Consider the following 13,483-nt stretch of genomic DNA (forward strand, 5'->3'; position numbering starts at 1 on the left):
TAATCATCTTGAAAAATGGAGATAACATACCACATCTTAAAGTGAAAAAATATATTTTAATGTCATATCAACAAATAGAATACAAAAGCTATACCTCAGCATTTTCCAGTTTGCTGTTGATATTAAAAATTATATTATTTTGGCCAGACATGGTGGCTCATGCCTGTAATCCCAGAACCTTGGGAAGCCGAGGCAGGTGGATCATCTGAAGTTGGGAGTTCAAGACCAGACTGACCAACATGGAGAAACCTCATCTCTACTAAAAATACAAAATTAGCTGGGCATGGTAGTGGATGCCGGTAATCCCAGCTACTCAATGGTTGAGGCAGGAGAATCGCTTGAACCCGGAAGGCAGAGTTTGTGGTGAGCCTAGATCCCACCATTGCACTCCAACCTGGGCAACAAGAGCAAAACTCCATCTCAAAATAATAATAATAATGTTATATTATGTATCTATTAACAGATTTATGCAGATTTTATATTTTGTTTTTCATATTCCATAAAACTTGAAGGGTTTTTTGCACCATCACTATGATAATAAAGAATTCTATGTGTATTTGTATATTTACATTGAATAGAGAGCTTTTTACTTAATATATTTAATAGCGATGGTTTTATGATGCTGTCCAGCATTTTTTTTTTTTTTCTTTTAAAATAATGAACTCATTTCAGATTCTTTTTTCTTTTCCTTTGTAAGACAATCTAGCTCTTTCACCCAAGTGCAGTGGTGTGATCTCGGCTCACTGCAACCTCCGCCTCCTGGGTTCAAGCGATTCTCCTGCCTCAGCCTCCTGAGTAGCTGGGACTATAGGCACATGCTACCAAGCCTGGCTAATTTTTTGTATTTTTAGTAGAGACAGGGCCATGTTGGCCATGATGGTCTCGATCTCCTGACCTCAGAATCCACCTGCCTTGGCCTCCCAAAGTACTGGAATTACAGTACAGGAATTACAGGTGTGAGCCACCCCATCCGGACTTTTTTTTCATATGCAGAGTCTCACTGTGGTGCTCAGGCTAATCTTGAATTTCTGGTCTCAAGTGATCTGACTCCCTTGGCCTCTTAAAGCTGTAGAATTACAGGCACAATCTACTGTGCATGGACATCACGTAAAATAATTTCAAATCAAATATAATTGCTTAGAAATATATATATATATTTTGAGATGGAGTCTTGCTCTGTCACCCAGATGGGAGTACACTGGCATGATCTCCACTCACTGCAACCTCCACCTCCTGAGTTCAAGCGATTCTTCTGCCTCAGCCTCCCAAGTAGCTGGGATTACAGGTATGCACCACCATGCCTGGCTAATTTTGTATTTTTAGTAGAGACAGGGTTTCACCATGTTGGCCAGGCTGGTTTTGAACTCCTGACCTCAAGTGATCTGCCCACCTTGGCGTCCCAAAGTGCTGGGATTACAGTGTGAACCACCACGCCAGGCCAGAATATTTTTTATTACATCAAAATTTGAGAAACTAGCAGCCTTTTTTATCTTCACATAACCTCTGTATTACTTTTTTCGTTAAGATTCCCTTCATGAATATATTGATGTACTTGATTATATACAGTAAGTTTTCTATTCCATGTTTTAATTTTGTTTTGCAATGTTATATTTTTGTGTTACATATTTTAGGGTATGCCATGTCACACCAGTTCATTGTATTGTAATTTTTTAGTCTATATTATAATGGTGTATTAAAATATTTAACTCTCTGCAATTTAAGACATTGTGGAGAAAAATGAAATATAAATCAGCCATATGTCTGTTTCCAGTATTATCTCTGTTTGTTTTCCTGTATAAATATTGCCATATGTTTTAATGACTTGTATGTTCGTTGTGTAGGTTTGTTTTAATTCTAAGTGAGTAGTCATAAAATTTTTCTAATTTCTACATCTGTTTATTGGTGAATCTGTATTATTTTTGTGTGAGAGAAATGCTTTTGGATTTAAAGATAATTTGAAAACTTTTATAACTGTTTTCCTTTTAGTATTACTGTTTAATTTTACTTGTCAAAAACAAATAACAGGCCAGGCATGGTGGCTCATACCTGTAATCCCAGCACTTTGGGAGGTCAAGGCAGGTGGATTACATGAGGTCAGGAGTTTGAGACCAGCCTGTCCAACATGGTGAAACCCTGTCTCTACTAAAAATATAAAACATTAGCCAGTTGTAGTGGTAAATGCCTGTAATCCTAGTTTCTGTGGGGGCTGAGACATGAGAATTGCTTGAGCCCAGGATGCAGAGGTTGCAGTGAGCTGAAGTGGTACCACTGCACTCCAGCCTGGGTGAAAGGGCAAGACTCTGTGTCAAAATTTAAAACAAACACCACCCCCCCAAATTTGCAATATTCTTAATCAGTTTAGTCATAATAATTACATTATGCAACATTTTACGAGAATGTTTTTATCTTGCAAAGCTAAATCTCAACACATATTAAACAGCTACCAATTTTTCCCCTTTCATGGCACTTTTCAAACACCACTTTTTTCCCCCCCTAGGAGTGTAACTGCTTCAAAAATCTCATACAATCTCTGCCTTTTTGTGGCTGGCTCATTTTATTTTGTATAATGTCATTACGATTTATCTTTATAGTTGTTAGAATATTTTCTGCTTATTGAAAACTGAGTGACAGTCCAGTTGCCAGTTTTTTTGTTGTTGTTGTTCGCGACAGATTGTCTTTCACTCAGGTTGGAGTATAGTGGCATGATCTTGGTCACTGCAACCTCTGCACACCGGAGTTCAAGTGATTCTACTGCCTCAGCCTTTGCTAGGTTTATAGGCAAGAGCCACTATGCTTGGCTAATTTTTGTATTTTTAGTAGAGTCGGGGTTTCACCATCTTGGTCTCGAACTCCTGACCTCAAGTGATCCGCTCTCCTTGGCCTCCCAAAGTGCTGGGATTACAGGCATGAGCCACAGTACCCGGCCAAGTATTTTTATATTTTAATCATATCTACTGAATTATTTGGTGACAGAAATTTGCATTGCTTTTACCTGTTGTTTTTCAGTTGCAATGCTGTAATAATTATGGGTATGAAATGACCATATATGCGAAACTATATATATGTGCTTCATTCTATTTTATTAATCTACTTTTTATACCTTTATATTTTGTAGCAAATTGTTTTAATTCTTTAGCTTTGTAATTCTGGAGGCATTTAAAGTCAGAACATATGTTTTGATTTTAAATGCATCCAAATGCTTTTGTTGAAGATTGTTAGGTACTACTTTATTGTCTCTTGAGATTCTATATACTTTAGGGGTTGCTGTTTTTATGTCTTCAAAAATGCACTGAGAAATTGGAAAAACATTGCATTAAATCTTGTAGATGATATTGAGCAGTACAGACATCTTCACAATATTAATTGCAGCTTTTGAACAAGAGCATGCTAAAGAGTGTGTGGTTCAATTTCTATATATTTGTAAACTTGTTAGTTTTGTATTATTGTTTCGTAGTCTCATTCCATTTTAGTCATGGAAAGTAACCCATAAAATTTCAGTTCTAAAATACTTTTTAAGACTTTTTTGACTTATTTGGTGGTTTATCAAGAAGAAAGTTGTATGACCTGTTGATAGGGTATGTATCAGAAAATAAGAGTTCTGTGTTAGTTCTGTTAGGAATATTGTTTTATACTGTTTCCTTACTAATATTCTGCCTTATTTTATTCTTATAGAAAGTAGGCATTAAAATATTCTACTGGAATTATATTGCTCTCTATATGTTTCTTCAATTCTGTTGATAGGTGCTTTATATGTTTGGAACCCTGATGTCAGACAGAGTCAGACAGACAGACACATACTCATACACACACACACACAGAAATTTGTCATAGGTTCCCATGAACTTATTATTGTTTAATGTCCTTATTTGTCTCTTTGGAGTTTTGATTTAAAGAACATTTTATAAAATATGACAATTTTTTACTTAGGATGTGGCTTGTGTAATATTATTTTCACCTCTATTGCTCTCATTGTTGTTATTTGCTTGGAATGTCTACTTCCATCTTGCCACTTTCAGTCCTTTTTTATTATTAGATCTCTGCTGACTCTTGTAGATAGGCGAGTTGGATCTTTTCAGTTTTTTAAAATACATCTCTTTATTGAACGTGTGTCTCCTGATTGGAAAGTTAATTATATATATATACACACACACACACACACACACATTTTTTCAAATAATTTCCTGAAGGAGAAAGTCTTACTAGTGTTGTTTTATTTGATTTTTGTATCTTTGTCCTTCATTGTCTTTGTGTCTTTTCGATTTTTGTATCAATATGCTTTTCTTTCTTGTGTATATTTTTTGGGGGTACCTTAGGGATGACATAAAACCTCTACAAGATACAACAATATAGTTTAAATTGGTTAAAAAAATTAGCCTCAGTTACATATAAATTTATTTTTTTAAGACCAAATCTTGCTCGGTTAGCCCAGGCTAGAGTACAGTGGGGTGATCTTGGCTCAGCACAACTTCTGTCTCCTGGGTTCAAGTGATTCTTCTGCCTCAGCCTCCTGAGTAGCTGGGACTACAGGTGTGTGCCACCATGCCCAGCTAATTTTTATAGATTTTTGGTAGAGCCAGGGTTTCACCATGTTGGCCAGGCTGGTCTCAAACTCCTGACCTTGTAATCTGCCTGCCTAAGCCTCCCAAAGTGCTGGCATTACAGGTGTGAGCCACCCTGCCTCGCCGCATACAAAGTTTTTTCCTCATTTCATGCGCCCTCAACATTGTTATTGATGGTACTAATTATATCTTTTTATGTTATATATCCATTAATAGTTTATAATAATTTCTATGCTTTCATCGTGCAAATTTTAGAAAATAATTAAAAATGTTTACTGCACCATTATGATATGTGCATATCTTTCCCAGAAAGTTATGTATTTTCATATGATTATGTGTTGTTTTCTTGCATCATGTAATTTTCAGTGGAAATAACTCCTTTAATTATCGTTGATATGTAGGGCATATGCAGTGCCAATATACTTTTTCAGGATTTGGTTATTTTGGAAGATCTTTTCCTTTTTATCTGGTAGGAAAGTTTTGCTGATGATACTCTTCTCACTTGACAGCTATTTTTATTTTATTTATTTATTTACTTACTTATTTATTTATTTTTAGGACTTAGACTATATCACATAGTTTTTTTCTGGCCTGCAAAATTTTCTTGATATATTCACTCATAGTTTTCTCATAAGACTATGCTTGTAAATGACACATCACTTTCATCTTGCAGCTCCCAAGATTCTCTTCTTGTCTGTGACTGTTGAAATTATGCTTATGTGTGTGCGCTATGAATATCTTCGTGTGTATCCTAGTTCGTTTGTAGAGCATCTTCAATTTTACATCATTTTTTCCTTTTAAACGTTTTTAGCTATTTTTTTGTAATTTTACCTTCACAATTCCTGTTTTTGATATTTTTAATACTTGTGTTATCCTCATTTTTCTGATTTTCAATAGTTGTATGTGTTCCTATTAACTCATTATTATTCAATTTATTTTAAATTTTTACAATTTTACAGCTTACTTAATAGTCCCTTTAGAAAATTAAAATTTTTTGACGAGGCCATGTTGCCCTAATATTTTGTATGCATTATAATTTTTTTTTTAAAAGATGGAATTTCACCATGTTGGCCAGGCTGGTCTCAAACTCCTGACCTCAAGTGATCCACCCACCTTGGCTTCCCAAAGTGCTGGGATTAGAGGTATGAGCCACCATGCCCAGCCTTGCATTATAATTTTTTATTGAGATTTAGACATTAAAAGCGAGCTACCCATCACAGTCTTCATGTTGTAGCTTTGTCTTGGCTAGAGATTTTGTTAGTGCCTCAAACATGTTCTTAAAGTGTGTCTTTTCTGAAAATTTTTGGGTTTTTAGTTAAAGGAGTTGGTTCATGTTTCTTCTTAGTAGTCAGTTATCATTTGCTGCGCCTGTTTCCTGTCTGTGGTACTGCAATTTCTCTACTGCCGCAGCAGTTATCTTTGGTATCAGCTGACTCAAACTGTCTTTCCATAGCGTATCACCATTTCTTTTAGCATTTTATGTCACGACAGACAGAAACCAGTGTCTGTAAAGGCCCCTAGAAATCAGAAATAAATGTGTGTGTGCTACTGTTTTTTTTTTTTTTCTTTGCAAAAAGAAACAAAGGGTTGGCAGTTTACTTCCAAAGGCACTATGTGATATTGGGGAGCAGGAAGTGCTGTGCTGGGTAAATGCCACAGTCTTTTCTTTCCCTTCTATGTGGCTCTTTGCATTGTGCTCACCTAGAGCACCGCACACACTTAACTCACTTATAATTTTCCACAAACGTTATCTCTGTCAATATGTTTTTATTACATTGATATGTCTGTGAAGGAATTAGGGACTGTGGTATTTCGCTATGCCATCTTGCTCATGTAGTTTGTATATTTGTATAGGTTAGATTTGTAAAGATTATTCATCTGAGTCTAGTAAGTGAAGTAATTTTTATTTTTATTTCTTTCAGTTGTGTGTTCTCAAGACCTTTGGCCAAAGCAGGGCATAAAAGGGTCTTTACAAAAAGTGATACTGAGAAGTTTTGGAAAATGTCGACATGAGAATTTACAATTAAGAAAAGGCTGCAAAAATGTGGATGAGCATAAGGTACACAAAAGAGGTTATAATGGACTTAACCAATGTTTGACAACTTCCCAGAGCAAAATATTTCAATGTGATAATTATGTGAAATTCTTTCATAAATTCCCAAATTCAAGTAGACATAAGAGAAGACATACTGGAAAGAAACCTTTCAAATGTTGTAAAGAATGTGGCACATCATGTTGCATACCTTCACAACTAATTCCGCATAAAAAAATTGCTACTAGAGTGAATTTCTATAAATGTAAGACTGGTGGCAAAACCTTTAACCAGTCCTCAAATCTTACTAAACATAAGATAATTCATACAGAAGTGAATCCCTACAAATGTGAAGAATGCGGCAAAGCTTTTAACCGGTTCTTAACTCTTACTAAACATAAAAAAATTCATACTGAAGAGAAACCTTACAAATGTGAAGAATGTGATAAAGTCTTTAGTGTATTTTCAGTCCTTACTAAACATAAGATAATTCATACAGGAACGAAACCCTACAAATGTGATGAATGTGGCAAAGACTTTAGTCTGTTCTCAACCCTTACAAAACATAAGATTATTCATACTGGAGAGAAACCCTACAAATGCAATGAATGTGGTAAAGCCTTTAACTGGTCCTCAACTCTTACAAAACATAAAAGAATTCATACTGGAGAAAAACCCTACAAATGTCAAGAATGTGGCAAAGCTTTTAACCAGTCTTCAACACTTACTAGACATAAGATAGTTCATACTGGAGAGAAACCATACAAATGTGAAGAATGTGGTAAAGCCTTTAAACGGTCCACAACTCTTACTAAACATAAGAGGATTTATACTAAGGAGAAACCATACAAATGTGAAGAATGTGGCAAAGCCTTTAGTGTATTCTCAACCCTTACTAAACATAAGATAATCCATACTGGAGCAAAACCTTACAAATGTGAAGAATGTGGCAGTGCCTTTAGGGCATTCTCAACCCTTACTGAACATAAGAGAGTACATACTGGAGAGAAACCCTACAAATGTGACGAATGTGGCAGAGCTTTTAACTGGTCCTCAACTCTTACTAAACATAAGAGAATTCATACTGGAGAAAGACCCTACAAATGTGAAGAATGTGGCAAAGCTTTTAACAGATCCTCAAACCTTACTCGTCATAAGAAAATTCATACTGCAGAGAAACACTACAGACCTAAAAGATGTGACAGTGCTTTTGACAACACCTCAAACTTTTCTAGACATAAAAGAAATCATACTGTTGAGAAATCCTAGAAACGTGAAGACTGTGACAAAGCCTTTAAGTGGTTGTCACACTTGATTGTAGGTAAGATATACTAGAGAAGACTACTAGAAGTGTGACAAATGTGGCAAACATTTAATTCTTGCACCTTATTGCACAGGAAAGCATTTATACTTGAGAAAAATTGTATAAATACAAAGAATGTGGAAAAGTCATTAATATCTGCTGACATCTTAACATCAGAGAGTTGGTAGTTACTAAAAGCATTATCAATGCAATTACTGATAAAAGATCTTTCAGAAAATACAAGCCTGTAAAGTGAAGCAGACTATTTATTTTGAAGAGAAACATTAAAAATAGAGGTTTGTGATACCTTCACATGTATCACAGATCTTATCGTACACATTGCCTACTAGAGAAACACCCTAAAGCAGTGGTTCAAACTTTGTTCAGTACCAGGAAATTTGTATTTGAGAAAAACCCTATGAATGTAATGAATTTTGAAAAATTTTTTTCCAAGAACTACAGCTTAGAAAACACCAGAGGGATTATATGAAAATTTTTTTATTGCAAATACAGTAAATATGGGGGAAAAAAAGATGCAAAATTTAGTTTATGTAAGTATCGGAGAATTCACATTTCAAGTGTCAGATATCTAAGATACTGACACTTCAGAAATTACACAAAGAGTGCTGAGTACAGAAAATTATCCAAAATGAAAGTTGGTAGATTAATAGAAGTGAAAATTTTTTTTGCAGAGGTGTATTTACATTCAAAATAAACTTTTATTTCAAAGAAATTACAGGTTTTTTGAAAAGTGAAAATGATGTGATTCAACTCTCAAATTCATGTTTTCATTTGTATTCACATGTGAAAGAATGTGATCAGCTGTTGCTGTATCAAAGATATGAGAGTTTTTTTTTTTAGGTGGGCATTTATTACCTTCTGTGGAAGAGTTTCTATTAAAGTGAAAGACGCATGATGAAATCTAAGTGAAGAGGCTCTTGTGGTTAACTGATAATATTGAGCAATGCATGAGGTAGGTGTTCAGAGTAATATTCTGCATTAATAGTGAAAAAATTTCTTAATTTTTAAATATTAATATATCATTTGACTAATTTTACTTTTCTGTAATGCAGTACATTTCAGAATTTTAGATCATATATGAACTTTGATTTTTAAACATATTTTAACTTTAAGACCATTGTGCATTCAATGAAGAATTATGCCACAAACGTTCACCTATCCCACTTAATTATGCAGGTAAAAGGTAATGATAGCAATATTCTATTTGGTTACATAGTGGACTGATATCTTTAATAATCTTTTTTTGCCAGTGGCTTTAAACTGCAAATAAGTTAAAGAATCTGATTCTCATAGGGTTTACAATTTTTATTTTTTTGTTTCAATATATTCTTATTTTTCATGAGTACATAGTGTGTTTTTACATTTATGCCACATATGGCATGTTTTGATACAGGCAATATGCAATAATATGCAATAATTACATCAGGGTAAATGAAATATCCATTACTAGCATTTATCCTTTGTATTCCGAACTATTCAATTCTATACTTTTAGTCATTTTTAAATGTATAACTAAATTGTTACTGCCTACAGGATTATCTTTAGGGTCATAATAAAAATTATAAAAGTATAAATAAAATACATTTCTGAGTCCTGAATACCTAAAAGAAAAATAAATAACAATTTTTTTTCTTTTTTTTTGAGACAGAGTTTTGCTTTTATTACCCAGGCTGGAGTGCAATGGTGCAATCTCAGCTCACCACAACCTCCGCCTCCTGGGTTCAGGCAATTCTCCTGCCTCAGCCTCCTGAGTAGCTGGGATTACAGGCACGTGCCACCATGCCCAGCTAATCTTTTGTATTTTAGTAGAGACAGGGTTTCACCATGTTGACCAGGATGGTCTCGATCTCTTGACCTCATGATCCACCCACCTCGGCCTCCCAAAGTGCTGGGATTACAGGCTTGAGCCACCACGCCTGGCCAACAATTTTTTTAAACATGTGACCTCTCTGCCTGCAAATATATAAGGACTTTTAGTTTTTATTTACATAGAGGTAAATATATATATATATATTGCTTGAAAGATAACCCTTAGCTGTAGGAAAATTGTAAAGTATACTTGTGTATCTGTACCAATTTTCAGAAGAAAAGAGCAATATTAGAACACAAAAATAATTTAAATAAGGTGACTAATTTACTAGGAAACAAAAAACCCCAAATGCTAAAAACAAATCTATACTGTCTGCTTTGTATTGAATTCATTACTGTAAAATATTATGGCGTATAGTTCAGAATCTCCCCATGCAAATGTTCTGTTTTTACTTGCCTGGTACTCTTGGTATAGCCGTGTATTTCTTTATTCTTACAATTTCTTTTAAACCGTTTATGAAGTATTATGTGAGTTGGTCAGGGATTATAACAGTGATTTTTATAAAATTTAGTAGTGTACAAAAAGTAATTTTTAGATGTAATTTTACTATTAGCATATTAAGTTTTATTTGGTTAAAACATTCTCTCATTTTTTAAATTAGAGAACCCTATGTAACCCTACTTTTTAAAAGTTACTGTTTATTTCACTTTTCATAATTGACATAAATCAATTTATTTATTGCACCAGTCTGTTGAGTCAGGTAAGTACTATGGAGGCATCATAAGTCATGCGGATACTTTGATATACAAACATAGCAGACAAACATGACAGTGCTTGCTGTGTAACCGATGTTCCATAGTAGGACATAACTGTTCTTCCTGAAATTAGTTTGTAAATTCAAGTCAGAAATGAAATATATCAGTGGTAAAACAGTAACATTGATTCTTCACGTGGAGAGTACATTATTTCCAGGTAGCAAAGCTAAGTCCTGCTGAATTTAAAGAGGAATCCTGGTTATTTTATTTTCTAATTATTTTCAGTTTTGTTTCTCTTATTATATGTATTCCAACAATCAATCACAGCCCTTTTTTTGTGTTATGGCTACTGTTGCAGTGAGCTGATATCGAGCCACTGCACTCTAGCCTGGGTGACAGAGTAAGACTCAGTCTCAAAAATAAAATAACCTTTTACTCATTTTTAATAGTTGTTTTTTATTGTATCATCATTTGACTTACACACACACACGTTTTGAGACAGAGTCTCACCCTCTTGCCCAGACTGGAGTGCAGTGTTGTGATCTTGGCTCACTGCAGCCTGCCTCAGCCTCCCAAGTACCTGGGATTACAGGCATTGCAACCATGCCCAGCTAATTTTTGTATTTTCAGTAGAGGAGTTTCACTATGTTGGCCAGGCTAGTCTCGAACTCTTGGCCTCCCAAAGTGCTGGGATTATAGCATGAGCCACCTCTCCTGGCCAAGTTTCTTTTTTTTCTTTTTTTTATATATATGAACATCTTGTCACATGTATGGTTTGCAAATATTTTGTCCCATTTTTTAGTTTTCTTGTCCTATCTGTTGTATCAGATTTTTTGCAGCAGTTTTTATTAATAATTTGAAGTAATAATGACATTTATTTTTCCTTTGATTCCCTGGGATGTTGAGGTTAAATCAAAAGTTACTGCCTAGACTGATGTTATGGGGCCTTTATATTTTTAGTAGTAGTTTCAGAGATTCCACCCTGACATTTAAGTATTGAAACTATTCCTAGTAGATTTTTAGATATGGTGTGAAATGAGGAGGGTCTCATTTTACTGCTGTGCTTGTGGCTATAATTTTCTCAACACCATTTACTGCCCTTTCCCTAAGAAAGTAACTGTAAATACATGGATATCTGTTTTCTCTTTACTCCTCTATTGGCATATGTGTCTGTTTTTAATGCAAGTACCATACTGTTTTGGTTACTGTAGCTTTGTAGTGCATTTCAAATCAGGTAGGGTAATAACTTCAGCTCTTTTTTTTTAAACCCCTGCTTGACTGCTTTGTTCATACAGGATCTTTTATGGGGTACCATATAAATTTTAGATATGTATTTTTACATTTTTTATTAAGTATGTCACTGGTATTTTGTTAAAGGTTGTGTTATATCTGTAGATTATTTTGTGTAATACAGATATTTAACAATATTAATGCCAATTCATGAATGAATGTACAATTTTTTTATTTGTGTAATATTTAATTTCTTACTTTAATGTTCTTTATAATGTAATATGTTTTAACTTTTTGGTTAACTTTATTGCAAAGTATAGTTATTAGTTATTCCGGATGAGATTGCTTTTTTTCTTTTGTTCTTTTACATGGAGTCTCACTCTGTCACCAGGCTGGAGTGCAATGGCATGAGCTCGATTCACTGCAACCTTTGCTTCCTGGGTTCAAGTGATTCTTCTGCCTCAGCCTCCTAAGTAGCTGGGATTACAGGCATGCGCCACCACACCCAGCTCATTTTTGTATTTTTAGTAGAGAGACAGTTTCACCATGTTGCCCAGGCTGGCCTTGACCTCCTGACCTTGTGACCCACCTGCCTCAGCCTTTCAAAGTTCTGGAATTATAGGTGTGAACCACCGTGCCTGGCCAGGATTGCTTTTGATTTTATTTTGAGATAGTTAATTGTTTGTTAGTGTATCGAAATGCTACCGATTCTCATTTTGTTGATTTTGTATTCTGCAAGTTTAATAAAACTATTAGTTCTAGAATTCTTAGTGAGGTCTTAGGGTTTTCCACACCTGAGTATGTCTTCTGCAAACAGGGACAATCTAACTTTTTTTCCAAGCTGGATGCCTTTGATTTTATTCTCTAAATTTTCTATCATGGACATTTAGTACTATGTTTAATAATACAAACTTGCGTGGGCATTCTTGTTGCGTTGCTTCTAGCTTTTAGAGTTAAAAGCTTAAAGTATTTCCTAGATTAATATGTTGGTATGGCTCACGCCTATAATCCGAGCACTTTGGGAGGCCGAGGCGGGCGGATCACGAGGTCAAGAGATCGAGACCATCCTGGCCATGGTGAAACCCCGTCTCTACTAAAAATACAAAAATGAGCCAGGTGTGGTGGCACATGCCTGTGGTCCCAGCTACTCGGGAGGCTGAGGCAGAAGAATCGCTTGAACCCAGGCAGAGGTTGCAGTGAGCCGAGATTGCACCACTGCACTCCAGCCCGGCGACAGAGTAAGACTCCACCTCAAAAAAAAAAAAAGTATGTTGGTAGCCATGCATTTTTTTTTTGCTATATGTGGTGTATATTGGCTTGAAGTGCATTTGTCCTATACCTGTTTTGTTCAGAGATTTATCATGAGGTTATGTTAAATTTTGTCAAACATTTATTCTGCATCTATTTTTTTTGAGACAGAGTGTCACTCTGTTGCCAATGCTAGAGTGCAGTGATGTGATCTCAGCTCACTGCAACCTCCACCTCCTGGGTTCAAGTGATTCTCCTGCCTCACCATCCCAAGGAGCCGGAATTACAGGTATCTGCCACCAGCCAGGCTAATGTTTGTACTTTTTAGAGATGGCGTTTCACCATGTTGGCCAGGCTGGTCTCAAACTCCTGACCTCAAGCGATTAGCCTGTGTTGGCCTTCAAAAGCACTGCAATTACAGGCCTGATCCACTGTTCCTGTTATGAAATTACAACTAATCCCACATTGATACAAAACATCCTCAGAGACTACTGTGATGATATTTTATATTTATGTGGGATTAGA

At 35.3% G+C, this 13,483-nt stretch overlaps 1 protein-coding gene across 7 annotated transcripts in view; it reads left to right on the forward strand.

Moving 5' to 3' along the window:
• The window catches only part of LOC100414223 (uncharacterized), a 35,799-nt gene extending 23,325 nt beyond the window's left edge, over nt 1–12,474 (forward strand). For 6 of the 7 annotated variants that reach the window (XM_035279055.3, XM_054247189.2, XM_054247186.2 and 3 more), the window contains one exon: nt 6,482–8,820. In XM_035279055.3, coding sequence (XP_035134946.3) covers nt 6,482–7,860 — 1,379 coding nt within the window. In that variant the 3' untranslated portion in view covers nt 7,861–8,820. Of the gene's footprint in view, nt 1–6,481 lie in introns of all 7 variants that reach the window. The other variant, XM_054247200.2, reaches the window with a different exon arrangement.
• The last annotated feature ends 1,009 nt before the right edge of the window (nt 12,475–13,483 follow it).

Source organism: Callithrix jacchus, chromosome 2 (assembly GCF_049354715.1).
Source record: "Callithrix jacchus isolate 240 chromosome 2, calJac240_pri, whole genome shotgun sequence".
Lineage (NCBI taxonomy): Eukaryota > Metazoa > Chordata > Mammalia > Primates > Cebidae > Callithrix > Callithrix jacchus.